This window comes from Onychomys torridus, chromosome 21 (genome assembly GCF_903995425.1).
Source record: "Onychomys torridus chromosome 21, mOncTor1.1, whole genome shotgun sequence".
Classification (NCBI taxonomy): Eukaryota; Metazoa; Chordata; class Mammalia; order Rodentia; family Cricetidae; genus Onychomys; species Onychomys torridus.
This window is the reverse complement of record NC_050463.1, coordinates 47,439,973-47,464,370: the sequence shown is the minus strand read 5'-3', so window position 1 is coordinate 47,464,370 and position 24,398 is coordinate 47,439,973. Positions and strand designations below refer to the sequence as shown.

The following is a 24,398-nucleotide window of genomic DNA, read 5'->3' as shown; positions in this document are numbered from 1 at the left end:
CTTCAGAGCAGAGCGGCAGCTTCAGAGCAGAGCGTCTGAGCTGCACTTGGAGTGGAGGAGCGGCCTCCCTGGAAAGAGGGTCCCAGCACTCCGGGTGGAGAGCGGGGAGTGCCAGGCTCGAAGCGGGAGTGGGCTCTGTATGGTCAAGGGGCGGAAGGTAAATAGTGGGCCTAGGGGACGGGCTGATTGGAGGAGGCGAGGGCTGAGAAGGGAGCAGGACAGAAACCTCCAGGTCTCCTCTCATCAATCATAATCAAAAAAATTGATTTAGGAATATAATTCTCAACCATTAAAAATACTCAATTCCTAAGGCCTGAGAGGTGGTGGCTCAGTGATTGAAAGTACTTCCTGCTCCTTCACAGAACCTGAGTTTGGTTTCCAGCATGCCCATGCATCTCACAGTTTGTCTGTAAGTCCAGGTCAGTGGGACCCAATGCCCTCTTCTGTCCTCTGTGGGCACCAGGCACACGTGTATTATACGTACAGATGTGCAGGAAAACACTCATGTATAAAATAGATAAGTAAATCTTTAAAAAGATACACAATGTATACCCGGCATGGTGGTGCAAGCCTTTAATCCTCTGCGCTCAGGAGACAGAGGCAGACAGAAGTGTGAGTGTGTTCCAGGGCTACATAGTGAGACCATCTCACATAACATAACAAAACAAAGTAACATGTGACCCAATGGTTTCCCACATATACAATCAATATATCCACAAAAATATGCACCCATTGCTTTGGTACACTCCCAGGACATGTCTTATCTCCGCAGAAATAGCCCTGTGCCCGTTAGGACTTGGGGTCTAAGTGCTATAGTCAGCAGCGGGAGGGTCAGCGGGAGAGACCGTCTGAGCTGTGTCAGAAAGGGTGGCTTGGGCAGCTGTGTGCAGGGGAGGGAAGAGGAGGCAAGTGTCTTCTGTCCTCAGGGAGGCGGTGAGGGAAATGAGAAGGACGGACGGACGGGCGGACGGGCAGGACTGCTGCACAGTGCACACAGCTCGAATGCAGCGCAGCTTTAGTGCTGTGCGCCCGGCCGCAGCTTGTTAAGTTCCAGTGGGTCTCACGTCAAAGCTCCAGACCGCACTGGGATCATGAGCGGACAGTGTTTCCAGGAGTCGCTCGCTGCTGGCGCTCCGTTGGGCAGGAGGAGCGTGCAGGATGCTTTCATTTGGTGCCAGTCCTCCGTCCACACCTTCCTGGGTGGATCCAGGTAGCCAGCTGGTACCCTGCTAAGGGAAGTAGTGTGTTCAATTTTCATTGAGCTGCCGGCCATTTGGGGAAGGAGTTTTTCTAAAAGAAATTTCAGATTCAAAAATAAGCAGGCTTTGAGAAGAGATTAAGAACAGTACTGTAAATGGTGAGTCGCTGTCAAAACCCCACATGCTTCAAGACCTGCTTCCCCAGAATGTGGTTCCCAAGATTCATTTCTCTCTCTCGCCTCTCCTCCGGCTGCCCTGTACACGCCTCTCTGGTGGCCCTTGTGGTCATGTGCCTCCTGTTCCGCCCTTCATCTCTTGTTACTCTCTCAGTTCTAGCACTGGGCACACGGCTGGCATGTGTTCTCACACTTACTATAGATACATATTTACATATGTATATATCATATATTATTATTACATATTATATATGTGTGTGTATATGTCAAAGACTAAATAAATGATGTATATGTTAGCATTTGGAAGTCTAGGTGGTTTTTGAAGTGATAGGTATGTGTTATGTCATGTATATAATAATATTAAGGCAATAGTGTAGTTATGTAAACTAAAATAACTAATGAAAACCAGCTAGGAGACATTTTCGTTCATTTGTACCTCAAATATTTAATTCTTAATTTCAGTAGACTAAAAGGAACTACGTTTTAATTTTGGAATTAAGTTTAGGTCCACTCTTTCCGACAGTGGAGGCTGAGGCAGTGCATTCTGGGTGCTTATTCCCAACTGGGTCTTATTTCCCTGATACTTTGTTTAGGAGTTCACACAGCAGACCCCGTCCTGCTCCCGCCCCCCCCAGCACACTGTAGGTTTCCTGACTGTCTGCCCACATCTTCCTTTTCTCGCTAGAACACAAGCTTCGTGGGGACAGACAGACATTTTAATTCTCTGGTTCACTGCTGTTTCCCCACTAGGGCTCTGTCATACCCCACAACTTTATTTGACTTGATGAATGAAACAGAAATAAATGTTTTAAACATCTGGAGTTTTCTTCATACTCAACATTTGACTCAGAATGCCTGGCCTCCTGCTTTTTCCAGGCATTGGGATGGAAACGTTAATAGTTTTTCTGTCAGGTAGCATGCACTGGGCTAGGACCTGAGGACAGAAGGGGGACAAGGAAATGGGGACTCAGGAAGAGCTTCCTGAAGGAGGGATTCACAGGCCGAGCAGGAGCTAGTCAGGTGACAGCAGCCAGCCCTGGAAGGAGTGCTCTGGGAGCCTGGTGGTGAGCGGGCAGATGTGTACTTCTCAGACTTACTTAGCATGTCAGAGTCAGACACTCTGTAGACAGTCAGCTGACTGCTCTTCCCAGGGGTGCTGGGGACAGCGGCTTTCTCTTTTAAAATGTGCGTGAGAGAGAAGCCGCCAGCTAACTCTCCCTTCCCTTGTGAAGGGGGAGATTTTCAGAAAGTTTACCAGAGCCAGTGCATGGCTCTCATGGGACTCCTTTCTGTAAAGTACAGGTTTGTCGAAGAGGACCGCATCCCGTACATAAATGCTTTTCAGGTGTTTCCAGAAGAGATGAGAGTGTATGGTCGAGACAAAGGCATCTTTGCTGTCGAGGTAAGTTGTTGTGTTCTTCTGTGCATTGCATTGACTAACAAGGCTACAGTGCGGTTGTTTGCGTGGTCTCTGGTGCAGTGTCGATTCTGTGGGTTTCAATAGCTGTAACTTCATGATGTAGATGTATTCTTTTTTTAAATTTGCTCATGTGAGACTGCTCTGAAAAAGAGGCCGGTCTGTCTCTCATTGCTCACACACAGCGTGGCTTGTGCCAGAAGGTGCCAGTTCAAGACTTCTGCATGTTAGTTTATCCTCCTTCCTGACACAGGGTCTTGCTGCATCACCTGCTGGCCTTGAACTCACCATCCCTCCGCCTCCATTATCTTTCTCTAGACCTGCTTTCCAGTGGCAATGCTTCTATCTTTGAATTGTGTGTCTTTATTACTATTAGAGTACTCAAAGGTTACCTCCCCTTTATTCTTCATTAGAGGGTTTTAAGAAGGCTAATAGTAAACGTTTCTTCCATTTTCCACAGAAGGAATTATTGTGCTAGGCTTTTGTGGCCTCTGTAGCGATGGCACTGTTTGCAGCTTAAGAGACTTCTGTGGAATGCACGCCAGTGGTTTCTGACTCTAGTGATGCATGTAGCAACCTAATAAAGACAGCATCATTTATAATACAGTGAGGTTAAGGCTAAAACATTGTTTCCACAGCCTTATATGACAGGCAGATCATGAGGCCTGGGTCTGGGCTGGATCTCTCTGAAGTCTTCTGTGCCATGACGGTTTGTCAGTCTTTGGTGAAAACAACAGCTAGAGAGGTCACAGATCTTTTCTTTCAGAAACAAGGATTGATAACAGTCTCCCAACCCCCAAGAACACGGGTCTTGAGAAATTGACCGGAGTGAACAGTACATTGAGAAGTACATATTTATTTATGAAAAACAAAAACAGAACAACAGCAACAGAAAACAGTCCGGAACTTTGAGTAAAAACAGTGAATCTGGAGCATCTTACCTGAACTTGCTCCCCCTGTCACCCAACTTAGTCCCAGCCAGTGGGATGGCACTGCCAGGGTGTGACTGTTACATTAGCTTCATGGCTGGAGCGAAGCAGAGGCCAAGTGAGATAGAACATTCCACAGGGAATGTCCAGAGGAAGGCCACACCCTACCAGCCTGAGATTGACCAAGGTAGACCTGCTAGCTGATGGACCAAGGGGACAGCAGGGACTCTGAGCAAGCGTCTCTACTGATGTCACAAGGGTGGAGAGAAATTGACATCAGTCAAAAGTTGATGTCTCAGACTAAAAGCTGAGGCACACACTGTCCCATGTGTCTGTCTGTCTGTCTATTATCCATCTATCATCTATCCATCCATCTGTCTCTTTGTTACTGTATATGTTATTGTTCAATCTTTCAAAAGTAGGTAAAGTCCCTTCGGCAGAAATAGAATTTAAAGCAGGAGAAATAAAAAAAAATAAAAAAGTTAGGACCAAATAATCTGAGAAATTTTTTCTCCTCAGCTAGTTAATTCTCTTAGGAAATACTTCATCTTTGTTTTAGCACAAGTAAATGGGTTACCTAAGTAATTCATTACTTGATAGGACATAATGGGGAGGTGTAGATGTAACCGTCTTGTTAAATAAGAAACACAGAGCCAATTGCAGTTAAAAGCTAAGAGGTCAGAGCAATAGTTAAGAGCTTAAATCCTTTTCTTACCCTTCACTGCCGCTGCTGTCCTTCCTCTCCGCAAAGAGAGCTACTTCCTGTGTGTCTGTCTTTTTTATTGACTTTCTGTTCTGCCTTCTCATTGGTTGTAAACCCAACCACATGACCTCCTTGTCACTGCCTGTCTGTACAGACCTCCAGGTCTTCTATGGTTGGAATTGAGATTAAAGGCGTGTGTCTCCATGCTGGCTGTATCCTTGAACACACAGAGATCTGCCTATGTGTGATCTGGATTAAAGGTGTATGCCATCACCGCCTGGCTTCTGCTATGGCTTGCTATTAGCTCTGACCCCCAGGCCAGCTCGTCAGTGTTGATATCATACAAATGGAATTTGGAAAAAATTCTAGTATTTCACCTTGTCTCTGAAATTAATTAAAGGAACTAATTACAGTCCATTGCCAAATCAGGGTCTAACAGGACCATAGTACCCATAGGTGTAACAGGACCATAGTGTACCCATGGGTGTAACAGGACCAGAGTGGGTAAAGCCCTCTTACCCAGGCTTTTAGTTGTCTGTGGTCAGCCACAGTACAAAAAATGTTAGATGAAAATTTCAAGAATTGACTCAAAAAGTTTTGAGTAATGTAAGGAACATCCCGTGTGTTGAGTTTTGAGTGGTGTGATGGTCTTCCTCTCTACTGCTGCCAGGATGTGACTTATCCTTTTATGCAGCCATTGACAGCCGGCAGGGGACCTGCCCTCTTGGCCACCATTGGGTATCAGTCCAACTCTTCCAGGATCAGTACCAGCCACAGTGCTTAGATTCTGTAAACTTGGGGTGGGGATTTAGCTCAGTGGTAGAGCGCTTGCCTAACAAGTGCAAGGCCCTGGGTTCGATCCTCAGCTCAAACAAAACAAAACAAAAACAAACAGATTCTGTAAACTCTCATGTACTTAATGTGACGCAAGATACAGGAGCGGTGATGTCAGCAATTCAGGTGTGCCCAGGAGCAGCCATAAAGTGTGGGAAGGCCAAAACACAGGACGGTGTTCTGAGAGTGCTACCCCATTTACATCACTAGAAATGATTTATCACTTGGATCAGGTATGGGGTGGGGTATGTGCACGTGAGCGCTGGTGTCTGAGGAGCGCAGCAGCTTAGAGTCCCCTGGAACTGCAGTTAGAGGTGAATCTGAACTGCCTAGTGGGTGCTGGGAACCCGACTCGGGTCCCTGGGATAGCAGCCCGTGGGCCTAACCCCTGCACCCTCCTCAGCCCCTGCCACTAACTAGTGTTGTGTTTGTTCTGCTTGTTATTAGTTGCCAGTCTCTCACCGTGCTAACTTCTGAATTAAAGCACATCCCAGGTGTATGTATGTGTATATACGGAAGGAGCTGATACATATAGGGCTGGGCACTGCCTAGGAGGTTTCAGGCCTCCCTCCATTAAGGATTTTGGAATATATCCAGGGATTACTGTAGTAGTTTATAATGAAAAGAGTCATGGGTGAGAGGCAGCTCAGGTGCTTTGAAAATGGTCATTTGGATATCAAAGTATTAAGAGCATTCCCTGGCAGACCAATGGAGCCTGCAGAGTGTGCAACGTGGCTCTCTTCTTTAATATGCGTGCACATGCGTGTGTGCAAGTGTGGGGATGTGTGCCTGCACGTGTGACATGTACGTGGACATCTTGCTGCTTACTGAAACCCACAGGTGGCACTTAGGAACAGAAGGCCGGTGACAGAGGACTAAGCTGGAAGTCCTTGCTTCTGGTGGTTCAAATAGGAGCTGTTGCGTGTCTGGCCTGAGGCCAGGCCTCCTAGCCAGAGCAGCCACGTGAAGTGGGCTTCTTCTTCCTGATAAGACAAGTTAGAGTTTCCTGGCTTGGGCAGGGTGAGGTCACTAGTGTGGAGGACAGAGGACGCCTGTTTTCCAGCCAGCACTCTAGGCCACAGCCAACTTGTCAGAATGTGCTGGACTAGCCAAGGAGGACACACCATCCTTGGAGCTTCCTTTGGGAGACTAAACACCCAAGTTCTTAGTCTTGGAATTGGCCTGGACTCAGAGTTGGTATTCTATCTTTGTGTATGTGTGTGTTACATGTGGTATATGCACACAGGTGTGTGTCTGAGTGTGTGGTGTGTGTGCATGTGTGTATAGGTGCCTGCACCCATGTACACTTAGGCAGAGGCCAGAAGAGGATGACAGATGCCCTCCATTGCTGCTGTCACCAAATTGCATTGAGACAGGGCTCTCACCAAGCCTGACTTGCTGTTTGGCTGGGCCAGCTGATGAGCCAGCTCCTGGGAGCCACCTGTCCCCACCCCCAACACAGCCGTGCCTGGATCTCACCTGGAGCTGGGGAGTTGGACCCTTGTGCTTGTTCGCACACGCCCTGCCCCAGGCCATCACCGCAGCCCTGGCTTCTATGTCTTAAATGGCCCCCGCATGCACTGAGCAAACCCTGGGCTTTGTAGGTTTCCTTTCAGAGGAGTAAAGGTACCTGAAATTACCATGCAATAGGAGGCTTGCTTAAAAAAATTGGGCCGGGTAGTAGTGGTACACATCTTTAATCCCAGCACTCAGGAGGCAGAGGCAAGCAGATCTCTGAGTTCGAGGCCAGCCTGGTCTACAGAGACTCAGGACAGGCACCAAAACTACACAAAGAAACCCTGGCTCAAAAAACCAAAAATAAATGAATGAATGAATGAATGAATAAATAAATAAATGGATAAATGAATAAATAAATAAATAAAATTTGATTTGAAGCCAGGCGGTGGTGGCACATGCCTTTAATCCTACCATTGTGGAGGCAGAGCCAGATTGATCTCTGTGAGTTCAAGACCAGCCTGGTCTATAAAGTGAGTTCCAGGACAGCCAGAGCTACACAGAAAAACCCTGTCTCAAAAAACCAAAATAGCATTAATAGTGACAATAATTGATTTGAAATCTTTCACTTTAGACTTAGTGGCTGAAAAATTGTTTATAGTAGCCACTGGAGCCTGGATGAAATGTCCTGTTATAAAGCCCGGAGATCTGTTCTCCTGTTGTAGCTCGTGTCTTTATGTTGTGAGACGTTTGGCTTTCCCGCAGGGCCGGTGCAACTGGCTTATCACCTTTGTACTAGTTCTCTGCCTAGCCTTGGCTTATAAAAATCCCTCCTTTCTTCAGCCCCGGCTCTCCCTCCCTGCCTTTCCCTCCATGGCCAGTGTGTCCTGCCGCACACCTCCCGACCCGATGAGCTTACATGGTTACTCACGCCCGCTGCTCATCCAGTACTCTGATTTTGCTTGGACAAGGCTCTGTGTTTGTTCTGCTAGTGCCTGGAAGTATTCTGTTGGTCAACTCCCCAAATTGCAGCCCAGGACAGACACCAGCATCTTTATCCTAGACGACTGGGGGGGATTGGGTGACCATACGAGTCTCCTTTTCACGGTTCAAATGTGGAAACTGACCTGAGCATCCTTCAGTCCATGAGGATTGTCTGTGAAGTGCAAGTATGTGACAAGCATCCACACAGCAGCTTCCCCACACAGCAGCTTCCTTCAGGCCCCAAGAAGGAAGGCCCCTTCCCTGACGGGGGTGAAGAGAATGTTGGTGTGAGAGTGTCTCTCACTGAACCTAGGACTCTGTTTCAGTTATCCTGGCTGGCCAGCAAGCCCAGGGTCCTGCCTGTTTCCTGGTACCTCCTTCCCGGGAGTGGGGCTGGGATCACACGTGCACACCTGGCATTTATGTGGGTGCTGGGGATGTGAACTCAGGTCCTCATGCTTGCACAGGAGGCTCTGTACCACGGAGCCACCTCTCCCAGCCCAAGTGTCTTAGGGCTCCTGTCGTTGGGATAAAATGCCGTGACCAAAAGCACCGTCGGGAGAGAAGGGGTTTTATTTCAGCTTAGAGTTCCACAGCACGGCCCCTCAGGGAGTGAAGTCAGGGCAAGAACTCAAAAAGGGTAGGAGCCAGGATGATGCAGAGGCCACGAAGGAGTGCAGCTTCCTGGCTTGCTCCTTGTGTCTTGCTCAGTTTGCTCTCTTAGAGTATCCAGGACCACCTGCCCCAGGGGTGGCTCCACCCACAATGGGCTGGGCCCTATCACATCAATCGTTAAGATAATTCCACACATTTTTGCCTATAAGATAATCTTATGGAGGCACTTTAATTAAGGATCCCTCTTCCCTGCCTGGCGGTGGTGGCGCACACCTGTAATCCCAGCACTCAGGAGGCAGAGGCAGGTGGATCTCTGTGAATTCGAGGCCAGCCTGGTCTACAGAGTGAGTTCCAGGTCAGGCTCCAAAGCTACAGACAAACCCTGTCTCGAAAAACCAAAAATTAAAAAAAAAAAAAAAAAAGAGTCCCTCTTCCCATGGGCTGGAGAGATAGCTCATTATTTAAGAGGACTGGGTTTCAATTCCCAGTACCCACAATTGTCTGTTACTCCGGTTCCAGTGGATCTGACTCCCACACACAGACATACTTGCAGACCAAATACCAATGCACATTAAAAAAAAAAAAAAAAAAGAAAAAAAAAAAAAAAAAAAAAGAACCCCTGTCCCAGATATGTTTAGATTTGTGTCAAGTTGACAAACACCGGCCAGCACACCTCGTTTTACTTTCTTCCTCCCTCTCTACAGTGACTTTTCAGTTATTCATTTCCTTCATAAGCATGTACAGTATTTCCTTGGACATTTTTGTGCGTGTTTATCCTTGTGTTTTCCTCACATTGGCCGATCCTGTCACCCTCAAGTAGTACCTTTTCTTTTTATGTGCATGTGCGTGTGCATGCGTGTGCATGTGTGTGCTTACATCTACTTCCTTCATATGATAGAAAGCATGATGTTTGTCTTCTGAGTCTGGCTTATTTTCCTTAATTTGATGATCTCTGTCATTTCTCCCAATGACATAATTTCCTTCCTTGTTACAGCTGAATGTAACTCCGTTGTATACATATGCCACATTATCTTCATCCATTGACACATGGACCTAGAGACTAGCCGAGCCTCGCAGCATCCCGGGAGGGACCTAGAGACAAGCCTTGCAGGATCCCTGGGGTGGGGCTGTGGACACTTGGTCTCCTCGTCCTCTTAGTATGGTTGCATTGCCTTGTGACTGGGGACTTTAAGATGATGGGTAGAGTATGAGGGGAGGGGAGGCAGGGGCTGCAGGTGGAATTATGGGATCAGTCTTTGCATACCCATGAGCTTGCACTGAAACCTGGGCTGGACGTTGAGCAGTCTACACGGCTGTTTCCTGCTTCTCTTTCTCTCATTCCTCTAGGCTCCCTCCTTCCCCTGCCACGGGACGCTGGGTCATATGGTGGTTTCTTAGTTTTTGTTTATGTTTTAGGAATGTCCATAATGCCATCCACAGTGGCTGCACTAATTTACATTCCCACCAGTAGTGTACTAGGATCCCACCCACCCTCTCTTTGCCACACTTGGTGGGTTTTGTATGTTTGTGTGTGTTCTTGATGACAGCCATTTTGATTGGAATAAAATACTCAGTATTTGATTTGTGTTTCTTTGATGTTTTGAGAGACATTTTCACGAGATGTCAAATTCAGGCTACTTTCTTTCAATACTAAATAAAAACGTGATTTCATTGATTTCAGGTCTGCTTGATCTTAATCCACATAATGAATTGTGCATATTTATGAGCATGACCTCTTACTTGAGTACAGGTGTGCGGTGACCAGATGGGGTAATCGGCATGTCTGTCTTTGTGCGGGGAACATGGAGATCCTCTCTACTAGCTTGTTGTCGAAGGCTGTGCTGCTGTGCACTAGACAGTCAGAAGCCCCAGGCTCTGGCCATCGCTCTCCTCTCCTTCCTCTTGAACTGCCACACAGGAGAACATGCTGTGTCATCTCCCTGTGCCTGACTTCCTTCATGTGCCCGTGGGCTAGTCCAGGCTGCTGCATCAAGGGGTTTCAGTCGTTATGGCTGAACACATCCTGCGGTGGATGTAGGCCATGTTTTCTTACCAGGTGGTCGGTAGACACTTCAGTAGGCTCCACGCCTGGGCTGCTGTGAGCTGTGCTTCAGTACATGTGTGCACACAGCCCCAGTGCTGCCCCTCCTGCGGGTGCACACTGTAGTGTGACTAAGCAGAGCTTGTAGGTTTGGTGTGTGGTGTTTTCTTTGGTAGTTTTCCACATGATGTTTTCATGGTAGCAAAGGCATCAGCCTCACACTCACAGACCCCTGCCTCCGATCACAGGCGTGTGTCACTGCACCCATTTCTAATTTTAATTTCTACGATCACTGTTCCAGTTTACATGGATACCACAATGATGAGTTCAGATCAACAGTTGGGCTTTTGCTCATTTTTCTCTGTGGGAGTCTTGAAGATTTTTTTCTCCTCACTGTGCCATTTTATGAAAGAGAAGGAAAAGGTTCTCATCATTTTAGTGGGAGTCATCTTGAGTGAGTGAGATGATTTCCACTGGGTTTCCCTTTGGGCGCCCTGACAGCTAGGGGTGTTGGATGTTTTTTCATGATGTGTTACCCATTTGTACATCTTTTGAAATGTTCTGTTCAGATCCCTTCCTGTTTAAAAAATGGTCTAATCTAAAATATTCTGCTCTTTCCTTCTTTATGTGGTCTAAATGTTTATCACTCGTCAGACGAATAGTTTCTTCCATTTTGTGGTGGTTTCTTGATTCTGCTGTTTGGAGTCTGACATGATTCCATTATCTATTTCTGCCCTAGTTACCTATGCCTTTGATGTCCTTTGAAAACGTCTTTGTTCTGACTAAAGCCCTGAAGCATTTCCTTCTGACTCTTCATGGTTCTAGGCCATGTCTTTAAGCCTTTGGTCCACTTTGAGTGGGCTTGGTTTTGGTTGTTGCTTATGGTGAAAAATGGAAGTCTAGTTATGGTTTTTTCATTTTGTTTTGTTTTGTTTTTCTTTTTGCACACGGGCATCCTGTTTTCCATTTCCAGGTGCCATTTACCAGCAGGTGTCCTTTTCCCCACCATAGGTTCCTGGCATCTCCACCAGAGCCGCCGACTGTCGCTCATGGATTGTCTCGGGGCTCTGTTTGTTGCGGTGATCTTTGTGCGTCTTTCTCTGCTGTTGCTGTGGTTACCATAGATCTGCAGCGTGTTTTGAAGTCGGGTCTTACAGTCTGCCAGCTTTGTCCTTGTGACTTAGTGTTGCTTTTCTTATGAGGCCTGTCCTTCCCTAGGGTTGAGGAGGTTTGTTTCCTGTTTATGTAAACACTATCGTTGTAGTGGACAGAGAGTGCACTGGGTGTGTGCTGGGTCACTTTGAGCTGTATGGACATTAAATGATTTCTTTGGATCCACAAGTACAGGTTGTCGTGTGTGGTGTGTGTGTGTGTGTGTGTGTGTGTGTGTGTGTGTGTGTGTGTGTGTATGTGGTCCCCCCACACACACAAGGTTTTGGTGACCTCGCAGTCTCTTTATCAGTGTTTCACCGCTTCCATTATGGAATTCTTTCATCTCTTGGTTAAATCTTCCTGGAGCATCTGTATTATAGCTCCACTCAGGCCACGGCTCTGACTCTTTGGTAGTTATTGGAGCACAGAAATGCTACTGGCTCTTGCGTGTTGATCTTGTGTCCTGCAAATTTATTGAATTCATTATCAGTTCTAATTTTTGGTTGGGTGTTTAGACTTTTCTACCTTTCATGTGCAAACGTGAACAGCTTGGTCTCTTCTTTCCTATTTGGATGCCTTTTCTTCCTTTGCCTTACCCAGTTGTTCTAGCTAGGACTTTTACATACTTGCTAGGAGATGTGGGAGTGGGCAGCCTTGTCCTGCTCCAGCTCTTCCCAGAAATGTGTTCAACTTTACCACCTTTAGTTTGATGTGAACAGCGGGTTTTTCATACTTGGCTTTAATGATGTTGAAATATGTTCCTTATGTACCTCAGTGGTCAAGAGCTGGATCAATGAAAGAGTGTTGGATGTTGTTCAATGCTGTTTCTGTGTGTATCAAGAAGGAGCACACTGTAGTTTTCCTTCAGTCTGTTGGTGCAGCGAGTCACACATCCTGATTTGTGTTCTGAGCTGCCTACACGCCCAGGATAAGTCACACTTGATTGTGCTGTATGACTAGCACGCTCCTGGATTCAGTTTGTTAGTGTTTTGTTGAGAATTTTGCATCTGTGCCCATGAGTGACATTGACTTATAATTTTCTTTTTGTTCTTCTGGTCTTGTCTGGTTTTGGTGTCAGGTAATGCTGTACTCATAGAATTTTACCTCTTTCAAATTTCTGGAATAATTTGAGAATAATCAAAGCTAGCTCTTGAAAAGTTTGGTGAACAGTGATGCTTCCCAGTCCTGGACCTGTCCTCCTTGGAAGAAATTTATTACTGATTCAGTTTCGTTGTGCCCTTGGCTTGTTAGGTCATCTGTTGCTTGAGGCTACAGTCTTGGGAGGTTATGTTAGTTCAGGAATGGACCATTCCTTTTAGGTCTTCCACTCTGAGGCAAGTAGTTGTGCACAAGAGTCCCTAATGCAGTGGTTCTCAACATGTTGGTCACGACCCCTTTGGAGTCATATGACCCTTTCACAGGAATCGCCTAAGACCATTGGAAAGCACAGATATTTACATTATGATTTATCACAGTAGCAAAATTACAGTTATGAAGTAGCAACATTATGGTTGAAGGTCACCACAACATGAGGAAGTGTCTCAAAGGGTCACAGCAGTAGGGAGGTTGAGAACCACTGGCCTATTGTTTCTTATAGCTGTTCACAAGAGTTCCTAAATGCTTGTATTTCTTTTCTCTCTTTTCTTTCATGTTTTTTTTGTTTTGTTTTGTTTTGTTTTGTTGAGACAGGGTCTCTCTGGGTAACAGCCCTGGCTGTCCTGGATCTCACTCTATAGACCAGGCTGGCCTCGAACTCACAGAGATCCGCCTGGCTCTGCCTCCCGAGTGCTGGGATTGAAGGCGTGCGCCACCACCGACCGGAGCTGGTTGCATTTCTTGGGTGTCAGTTGTAATGTCTTCCTTTTGTCTCCTGCTTTATTTGAGGCTTTCCTCTATTTGTTTCTTTGTCTAACTAAATGTTTATTGAAGAGTTTAAAATCTCTTTAGAAAAAAAAAAATCACCCCTTGCCCTTTTTTGGGAGGTGTGGCTGGTGTCAAGAGTGATGGTGTATGCCTGTAACCCCAGAATTTGGGAGGCTGAGGCGGGAGGGTCCAGAGGCTGAGGCTACCAGCCCAGGCTCAGTCTAAAAACCAAAGCAAATCAGTAACAACCCCTTTTTGTCTCACTGGTTTCCTTTCCCTCCTGGCTGGAAACTCGACACAAAGCCGCCTTTGAGCTCTGGAGCTTCCCAGTATTGGTGCTGTGGTGTTCCCTGGCCTCGACTCTTTGCTTTCCCCACAGATCTGCCTGAGCTGCAGGCTTGCCAGGACCCTGGTGCACATCTCTGCTTTGGTGGCTTCCTTGGTTTTGTTTTCCTAAGGCTGTGGTTTTGTTTTTACTGTGCTGGGGGTTAAACCTTGAACCTCATGCATGATAGACAAGTGCTCTACCACCGAGCTTCGGAGTTCTGTGTTCTTCTCAGCAGATTCCTCACACTGTGTCCTAGGCAGGCCTTGAACTCAAAGCATTCCTCCTGCCTCATCTTCCCAAGTGCAAGCGTTACACACAGATGCTCTTGTGCCCCCCTTCCTTGTAGAGATCCCCTGAGCTTCCTCTCCATGCAGCTTTTACCTTGTCTGGGATCACAGCTGTTTAACATCTGGAAATGGATTCCTGACACCTGGCTCCACCAGACCACAGGGCCGCCCCACCCCCAGCTCCTTGCGTAGATTAAGGGCTCAGTGTCCTGAGGTCTCCATTGTGAGACAGCTGAGGCTTCACTTCACTCTTGGCTTCTCAGGGCCCTGTGCAGGGACTCTGACCCTGCACACAGTGCCAGCCTCAGGTGCTCTCCACAAGCCCCTCATCTTGTATCTTTTGTGCCGTCAAAGCCAGCACCAGGCAGGCAGCACTGAGACTGGCAGGCCCTGCTGATGGCTGGGGTTATAGGCAGGCCCTGCTGATGGCTGGGGTTATAGGCAGGCCCTGCTGATGGCTGGGGTTATAGGCAGGCCCTGCTGATGGCTGGGGTTATAGGCAGGCCCTGCTGATGGCTGGGGTTATAGGCAGGCCCTGCTGATGGCTGGGGTTATAGGCAGGCCCTGCTGATGGCTGGGGTTATAGGCAGGCCCTGCTGATGGCTGGGGTTATAGGCAGGCCCTGCTGATGGCTGGGGTTATAGGCAGGCCCTGCTGGACCACGGCTATATCGGCCTGTGTGTGCTCACCCTGAGAAAACACTTTCTTCCCATTGCCTAGTAGAGCACAAGGGTCTCCCTTCAGTGATGCTCTTTAACTCTGCCATCAGTCTTCAGCACACACAGATTTTTAGCCAGAATGTCCCCGGAAAGCCTTGTCTGCTTGTCTTTGTTCCTCCTCAGCCCCTGAGCCAGACCTCAATTCTCTACATTCCTCTCAAGAGTCTCTCTTTTCGAGAGCGAGAGCGAGAGAGAGAGAGAGAGAGAGAGAGAGAGAGAGAGAGAGAGAGAGAGAGAGAGAAACAGAGAGAGAGAGAGAGAGCGAGAGAGGGAGAGAGAGAGAGAGAGAGAGAGAGAGACAGAGAGCGAGCATGAATCTCCTGGGCTGGAGTTGTGGAGTTGTGAGCTGCCTGGCATGAGTGCTGGGATCCGAAGTGGAGTCTGATCCGTGCGTAGCCTGTCCTCTTCACTGCCAAGCTGCCCCTCCACCCCTCTCATCATGATCGTCTGCTAAGCTCCCACTGTGAAGACCAGTATGCTTTGCCCATAGCACTCAGCAGTTTCTCCAGTTACAAGCTCTTCCCCCAAATAGTCTAAAGTATAAAAGCCGCATGGTCAGGTCTACCACAGCAGTGTCCGCCTGCCTCAGTCCATCCCTGTTCCGGGTTCATCCGTCGCTGTGGTCAATAGTCTCACAACAAGCAGTTTAGAGAGGAAAGGATTTATTTTTGCTCCTAGTTCCAGGGTACAGGCCATCATTGTGGGGCGGTGAAGGTCACATCACACCCGCAGTCAAGAGCAGAGGCCTTGAGTGGGTGCTGCCCGTCTGCCTGCCTGTGCTCAGCTCCTTTCCGCACGCCACAGTTCAGGACGGGGTTGGTGCTGTCCACCCACCAGTGATGGGCACTTACTGCTGCCACGTGTTGGCTGTGGCCAGCTATGCCGCAGTGAACACGGGAGTGCAGACCTCAGTTCCTTGGGCTGTGTGTCCCTCATGGGTTTGTATGGTGGAAATTAATGAGGCAGTTCCACGTAGTTTATCTGACAGTCAAAAGAGGTTTATTTTGGGTAAGCTCACAGCAAGCAAAGGGGTCAGTTACGGGATCCAGGAGAGGCTCTCTGGAGAACTCTGACTTGGTCTGCAGTCCAGCATCCCTCGTCTAGGATCACGAGGTAGCCAGGTCTGAAGGGGTCCCCGTCTTGGCCACACCCCGGGTGGGGCAGGTACCTAGCAGTTCCCTGCTGCCTAGTAGGGCGGTGCTTCAGGGGTGCAGCACAGACACCCACCCCACTGGTTCTCTCCATTTCTAGTTCCTCCATATTGTCCATCACAGTGGTTATCCTGTGTAACCCACCAGCAGTGTGTAAAAGCTCTTTTCTCTACATCCTGCCCAGTCGTCTTTATCCCTCGGAAGTAATCCTGAAGGAAGTGTTGTGAAAACCAGAGAGATTTCTGACAGTTTTTAGTAGAAAATATATAGTAAAGATAAAGGACTATTGGTAACAGCCATTGAATTGACTTTTCCACTTATATACTAGAGAGATTTTATCCATTTTCTTTCTATTTAAGGAAATTATGTGTAAGGGTGTTCTGCCTGCACGTGTGTCTGTGCACCACATACATGCTATGCTCTTGGAGGCCAGAAAAGGGTGTCAGATCTCCTGGAACTAAAGTTACAGATTATCATGAGCTGAAGTGTGCGTGCTGGGATCTGCAAGGGCAGCCAGTGTTCTTGACTACAGAGCATCCCCAGCTTTTCCTTGACTGTATTTTCACTACGTTTATTGGGTAGAGAGCACTAAACCAGGATGCACAGATGAGTCAGTGGGCAGACCACAGGAGCTGGCTCTCTCCTTTTTCCTTGTTGTTGGTCCAGGGATCATGCTGAGTTTGTCAGGTGGTGGCAAGCTCTGTTACCCTCGGATGCATCTCTCTGGCCCTCTTGGAGAACTTTTGAAAATCAACATTCTTTTAGGGATGATCTTAGATTTCTAGGAAAACTGCAATACTAAACGCAGTCTAAAAAAATCCATATTCTGGCCTTTCCTCAGAGTCAAGTATTGTTAACATTGTATTCTTTTTAGAGTACTGCTGCCATTGTCTGTCTGTCTGTCTACCTGTGTAGCTGCACAATTCTACTTCCGAGTCACTGTGACAAGTTACAGCCATGGCTTCATGCCGCTAAGTACTTTAGCATTCATTTCCTAAGACTACGGATATTCTTTTACATGCTGCAGTTTACTTACAAAGTTTTATTCTTTAGAACTGTGTCATAGCTGTGCCATAAATTAAGCAGCTCTCTTGATACAAGCTTTGTGTTTGGGGGAAAAGCCTAGAGAAGGCAGCCAACTAATAAAAAAACAGAACCTAAATTGAAATCATCTAACTGTCTACAGTAGGAAAATTGATAATTGATAAGACATGTTAAGTTTGTGTTGACTGTATTGAACAAATGTTGAAATAAACAGGCTGCAGCTACAAGGACCGGGGCGGATCTGAGAAACATGTAGACTCAGGCAGGTCTATACGAAAGGATCTCATCTTTTAGTATAAGTTACTGGTGATTCACATTCAGAGTACCAGGAAACTGCCTCCGGTGGACAGAGGGCTGGGTGGGGAAGAGGCGTCCTGGGGTACATCCATAGCAGTGAGGTCCTGGTTCCTGAGCAGGTAGAGGTGCATAGGTGTTCACTTTCCTGTCTTACTTCAAAGCTACTAATGTGTTCTTGTGTGTTTCTCAAAAGTGTAAAGGTACTTAGAGGATGCTGTCTAAGTGTGGTTCCTGAATGAGAGGCCTCAGGCAGCTTATGGTTCAAGGGTATTTTTATGCCTTCTATCTCCGGCTGTGAAGCATAAATTCTTTGTGACTTAGGACCATATTTGCTGGTTCGGTCCACAAGAACTGTATGCATGGACGGGCTTAGTCTGTGTGGTTGAGCAAATGGTAAGAAACCAATATGAAACAAAATATATTTAAACATTTTGCTCTGGAGAGAGTTCAAATTGATTTCCTTAAGTTTTTATTTTTCTACCCAAACCAGAAATTTCTACCTGCTTCTGACATAATCATTATGTAATACTTCAGAAGTCATTACATAGTAATATTTAGTTTAAAAAAAAAAAACAAACGAATTTGGGCTGGGGAGATGGCTCACTGGTTAAGAAGATTGGCTGCTCTTCCAGAAGACCCGGGTTCAATTCCCAGCACCCACATGGCAGCTCAGAACTGTCTGGAACTCCAGTTCAGGGGATCTGACACCCTCACACAGACATACATCCAGGCAAAAACACCAAAGCATATAAAATAGAAATAAAACAAGAATTGTATTAAGTTTGTGTAGTAAATACCTGAGATGTATAACTCTTGTTTATAACAGTAAGAATCATGGGTGTGTCGGTATCAGCTGTGAGATAAATCATTTTATCAGTGTGAGCTGTTCGCCAGCCCTCACCAGCCCTCGCCAGCGCTCACCAGCGCTCGCCAGCCGTGCTCAGAAAGGGTGTCCATGTGGGGACATTTATATTGCTTTTAAGAGAGCCATACTTCACTGCCAAGAGAAACTGGTGATTTCATGTGGATTATCTGTGATTTAGTTTGATCCTGAGCTACTACACCCCAGTACTCAGTCCCAAGGTTCTCCTCCCTGCACTACCCGGGGAAGAGAGTGGGAACTTGCTCTGCACTTGATACTGCCAGGCAGAAATCTGCTGCAGAGACATAGTCACTCCCTCCTGCAGCATCAGCTCCCAGTGGGGATTATCTGCTCTGCTGGACATGGGCTCTTACTCTCCTTTAGTAGGAGGTTGTGACATGGGATGCAATTGTCAGCACAGCCCAAAAGTTGTTCCCAGCTCCCATCCTGGGGCCAGAACAAGTCACCATCTCCTGGAGGTGGCAAGTCCTCCCTGGTTGTCAGTTCCTAATTTTGAGTTTTCTCACAGGGCTTAGATTTACCTGTGCAAAAGTTCGTGAGAGGCTGTCACCCCAAGATGCACTCCATACACGCACCACATTCACCACAATGACATGATGAGCATAAGAAGTACCTTATGTTACTACACAGTGAATGTGTGACCATTAAGATAATTCTAGCAGTCTAAATAGCCTGGTGAGCTTTTTGAATCATAATATATGTGGGATTCATTTTACCCTTTCTCCCTAAAGAATCCATGCTGCAATGCTTTTTTATTGTGATGGTTTTATTCCCTGTCAGTGCTCTCGGGATGAAAGTCTTGTCATGAACTTGGATTCACGGGTGCATCCAGTGCTGCCTGCTGCTGCTTAGCTGGAGTTCAGCTTCACAGCAGCAGCAGCAGGCAGGGTGCGGCCTGCACTTCTTAATAGCTGAGCAGGAAGTCGGCTCTGATGGGGTATTGTAATCTGCTCTATCACTGGAGCCTGCTGTTGTGTAACAGAAACTCCAGCTTGTCCTCGCCTGTCCGAAAGCATTGCCTCATGAAGGGAAATAAACTCACCGGAATATTTGTGAAATTCAATTAAAACGCTTTCCCAAGCACTCCGTTTTTAAATGCGTGCTGGGACAATTTATTACAGCCTTGTGGTCTTTCACAGAACACATGAATTGGGTGACTCCCTCAGTTGTAACCGAGTGAACCTGTGTCAGGTGGAGGAGGGGACTCTACTCAAGGCAAGGGGACACAGTGTTTGTTTAATGCACAGGCAGCTTTCCCTCACGGTGTGCTCTGCCTCTCTTCACAGAAGTGCATTCACGCCACTCTGTGTGATGAAACCTTTCAGTGGAAACGGCTTTTCACTAACAAAGGGAGCATTTTCTTCCCCTCCGTCTTAGCTTTCCCCTCGAAGTCTTGGCTTCTTGAGCAGCTGTACCTCCACCAGAAATGACAAAAGGTGTGACTGTGTTCAGAGATGGCCCTGAAGATAATGGCACTGGGGTTTGTGTGGGCTCCTGGGGACTGGCTTTCTTCTGGGCGTTGTTCTATTTCTGTTGTTTCAGGAGGTTTGGCATGCCTTAAGAACACCCAGGGCAACCACCCCACCAAAAAGGGCTTGAAAACCCCCTTTTGAACCTTTACTGGGGGGAGCTGCTTCCTCCTATTAGCTGGGTCAGGAGGGCCTCTGCCCGGGAGCATCAGGAAACCCACTTAGACGGCAGGGCTGAGTGGGTTGTTTCTTGCACGCAGGCCAAGAGAGTTTCAGTGTCTGAGTTCGGCAGGCACATTTCAGCTTCGTTACTCCTGGATCTCCTTTTCTGAGTTGTGACTTCCAGCCCCACCTGGGCAGTCTTCGTGCTGTGCCTGTTTACTTAATTAGCTTGAAGATAACACGTCTGCACCCTTCCGGATTCATCCTTCTCTCTTCTAGCATCTGCTTCTAGCAAAGCTCTCCCGGGTCTTGTGATAGAGGTAATCCGAACACCCAGGCCTCTCCAGGGGTACCCTGTCCACACAACAGGAAAGCCATTAGTGGAGTCAAAACACTGGGCCTAGCCACACTGGCCTCCATTAGATGCAGGCTATCTGCGGATGACCGACAGGCAGGAAGGCAGCGCCTGTCTTTTGGGCCATGATTCATATATATATTTATAAATAGATACTAGATAGTGTACATATCCAACCGCTGTCCTTGGCAGTTTTTCCAAGTCTTCCTCTCAAGATTTAGCTGTCTTGTCGTTACTCATTAGACTCGGCAAGTGGGATAAAGAAGACAGCAGAGTCCTTCTGAAGTCCACACGCGCTGTTCTGAGTCCTGACAGCAGCATGTCTCCTTCCAGACAAGCAGAGAGAGAAGATGCCATCGATGCATGCTCAGCCAAACCCACTGAGTGGCTCTCTGCCATGATGATTCATTCTGCCTTGGAGCAATCTCACACCCTTTGTGAAACTCGGTCCCTTTTGGTTGAGGGAAGAAAAAGACTCCTCCAGAGCTGTCAGTCACCGCCTAAGCAGTGCTTAAACAGGGTTAATACACCCCGTCTTCAGACCTTCCTGTAGACCCGCTCACCCCCACTCAGTAAGTCACGTGTGCCCCTTGAGTGTGCTTGTGCAATCTTTGTTAGAGTAGGAGTCTGCCTGAGGGACATGAGGCAAAGTGTGGTGGCCATGGGTGTGCTCGGCTCCCTGGCTCCCTGGCTCCCTGGCTCCCGCTCGTCCCCTGGATCACTACTGCTAGACTGCATAGAAGCCAGCGGTGGCTTGGGTTCCTGGCCTCCTGTATCCTAATCATCACTGGAATGTGTGTGCCCGCTTCTCAGAGAAAAACCAGCTGAGGGTTTCCGCCACCGTGTCTGGCAATATCATCCTCCCTGGGGACCCACTGGAGTCCTCTAACTTGAGTAAGCATAAGACTGTGGCCCACACCTGTTAAGGATGAGGCAGGAGAATTGTAAGATCTGAGACAGCTTGAGCTTTTCAGTGAGAGACACTGCCTCAAAAAAAAAAAAAAAAAGAAAGAAAAAAAGAAAATTAGCTGGATGGTGGTGGTGTACACCTTTAATCCCAGCACTCGAGAGGCAGAGGCAGGTGGATCTTTGTGAATTTGAGACCAGCCTGGTCTAGAGATCTAGTTCCAGGACAGCCAGGGGTACATAGAGAAACCCTGCCTTCAAAACAAAACAAAACAAAAATGAAATGTAATAAATTCTGAAGTGGTTGTTTAGCCTGGCGTCTCGACCCAGATGGACTCAGGAGATCTAGTTAAGCGATCTAAGCAGACGCCTGAGTAATAAGCATCCTGGTGGAGGTGCTGCCATGCAGCGATGCGGAATCTTATCTCTCGTCTGGCCTGCCTTTGTAGTCCCCACAGGGCCACAGTGAGTTCGAGGTAGGAGTTGGACTAATTAGCAGATAACCTGGGGTCAGTGGGAAGCAGAATACAACCGTGCCTTGCTAAACAAGCCGAGCTCTGAGCAGGATCCCCAAACTCCTGCTGTGGGGTCCCTAAAGCTCCAGTACTGGTGCACTGTGGACTCCACTTATCTAGTGAGAACATGCTGCATGTACCTGCAGCTTGTGTGGACCCTTCCCTTGGGCGTGCTCTGCAGTCTCATCTGGATGTTGACGGTAATTACATGCTGGCTATCTGAGCCTGAGAATCTTGTGGATCTCAGAGACTGACGGCCCTCTCTAGGCTAAGGGCAGTAGGATAAAGGCAAAAGTGTTCCTTTTCTAAAACCAGGCTGGGGAGCAGTATGAGACTTCAGATTGACCTGCTTTAACTGTACTGTCACTGGGGCTGTGGTGTGTGTCCATGGTCAAGCCAAACCCTGTCTCACTGACACCCTCCCCTGGGACAGGAGTGGGGCTCAGTGGTGTCATAATAATCCTTACCTCGTTTGAGGCACTGAAGGAAAATCCCTTCACCTCACTCTGGGCTCCTTGAATGATGCTCAGATACACGGGCAGAGGCTTCTAGCACAGCATCTGCAGCCATGCCTCCCTTCCTTCAGGATGCCACCAAAGTGTGCTTCCTTCCACTGCTCACAGAAGACCGGGGTGACTGTTGAGTAGTATAGATTGTTTACATGTTCATTGTGAAAAAGTGTCCTTACAGTTCTAACCTAAGGAGCATTGTTGGTGGAGAGGCAGATGAGCGTTTGGAATGTTTTAACACATAGGAAAGCTGTATATGTAGAAACGCTAACCAGGCTGCTGGGGTGAAAACCCAGTGTTGCAAACTTAGCTGTGCCCAAGATGGCCGAGAGAAAAGCCCACATTTGAGGTGTGACCGTTGAGACAGGGTTTCTTTCTCTGTGTAGCCCTGGCTGTCCTGAAACAACAGCTCTCTGTAAACCAGGCTGGCCTCAGACTCAGAGATCTCCCTGCCTCTGCCCCCTGAGTGCTGTAGTGTTGGAATTAAAGGCCTCAGCCACCACTACCCAGCAAGTTGTGACATTTTCTTGGACATTTTGGTGTGTGTGTGTGTGTGTGTGTGTGTGTGTGTGTGTGTGTGCATGTGCACAGTGTCTCACTGTAGCCTTGGCTGGCCTGGAGCCTGTGTGGATCAGGCTGGCTTTAATCTCACAGGGATGTGCCTGCCTCTGCCTACTGAGCGCTGAGATGAAGGTTGTGTGCCACCACCAGCCCAGTGTGCTACCACTCCAGTGTGCCACTACCACCCCAGTGTGCCACCAGCCCAGTGTGCCACCACCACCCCAGTGTGCCACCAGCCCAGTGTGCCACCACTCCAGTGTGCCACTGACACCCCAGTGTGCCACCACCCCAGTGTGCTACCACCCCAGTGTGCCACCACCACCCCAGTGTGCCACCATCACCCCAGTGTGCCACCGCCACCCCAGTGTGCCACCGCCACCCCAGTGTGCCACCAGCCCAGTGTGCCACTACTCCAGTGTGCCGCCACCACCCCAGTGTGCCGCCACCACCCCAGTGTGCCACCAGCCCAGTGTGCCACCACCCCAGTGTGCCACCAGCCCAGTGTGCCACCACCCCAGTGTGCCACCGCCCCAGTGTGTCACCACCCCAGTGTGCCACCAGCCCAGTGTGCCACCACCCCAGTGTGCCACCACCAGCCCAGTGTGCCACCACCCGAGTGTGCCACCGCCCCAGTGTGTCACCACCCCAGTGTGCCACCAGCCCGGCCTTGTTGTCTTCAGTGCAGTATTCTGTATTTCAGAAATTTATGATCACTTTTAGTTTTATAATGAAACTTAAATGTTGCTGAAATACAGTTGTAATTTAGATACATCATGATGGTGAAAGACGGCCTTAAAGAATAAACAGATTGATATTGTATACCTTTTAGTCATCTTTAAAAACATTTTTGTCATTCATAAATTTAAAGATAGGCTCTGTTTAAAAATAAATTTTCCCAAGATGGTAGCTCACATCTGTAATCCTAAAATTTGGTGGGTAGAGGCAAGGGGATCACAAGTTTGAAGCCAGCCTGGGCTACCTAGTGGGCTTTAGACCAGCTTGGGCTGCAAAGCAAAAGCCAAGGTAAATACTTAAATAGGAAAATTTCAAAGTGAAATCTAAAATGCCAGCTTGAGATTAGAAAAATTTAGAATCTAAGTGTTAGTACAAATGAGTAGATTTACATTGTAAGTAATTATTTTCTCCTCTTTTCGTATTTGAAAAGATGGTGGCCAATTCATGACAAGCTGTTTAGATTGATGGATCAGCTCTCTGGGTGGCAGTTTTGAAAACATACTTAGAGGTATTAGCCTACCAGATTGTGGTTCATTAGCAACCTGTTTGTCAGGAATTTGTCATCTATTAAATCACTTTTTGGGGTGAGGTGATTATTTTTCTAAGGAGCCGTGTACTGCTCTAGTGTTTTGCTTGAAGGTAAAAAGTACTTACTTATGTCTCCTCCTTGCCTTATTTAAAAGGATTAGGAGCTGCCATAAATCCTGTCAGTGATGCTAAAATTGTCTTAACTTCAAAGACACTCTAGGCTCTGTGCAGAGAGAAACAGTTCTAGATGAATTAACTTTTTTTTTTAAGGAAACAGACACTTTCCCCCTAAAGACTGATGAGAATTTGTGTTTTCTTCTCTTTTAAATCGGCAAATTAGAATACAATTAATAGTATTTTAGCATATGTGTAGAATTACTTTATCTCAACGTTAGAAAGGTTTTAAAAGAACACATTGCCACCTTGAATTGGGAGCAGCCCACTTGGTGCTAGAGTAATCCTGTGTGGACAGCATGGCATGGACTAGAAGGCTTCTGCTCAAGTAAAATTCCTGAGTCTAGATAGTGAAATCCTGTTAAAATAAGGACACTACAGGGAAGCCTGTAGCGTCACCAGAGTCC

General features: G+C 47.5%; 1 protein-coding gene across 2 annotated transcripts in view; it reads left to right on the top strand.

Moving 5' to 3' along the window:
* Taf1b (TATA-box binding protein associated factor, RNA polymerase I subunit B) overlaps positions 1-24,398 on the top strand; it is a 62,657-nt gene that overhangs the window by 21,238 nt on the left and 17,021 nt on the right. For both annotated transcript variants that reach the window (XM_036171023.1, XM_036171022.1), the window contains exon 8: positions 2,678-2,777. In XM_036171023.1, the coding sequence (XP_036026916.1) occupies positions 2,678-2,777 (100 nt within the window). The remainder of the gene's footprint in view (positions 1-2,677; positions 2,778-24,398) is intronic.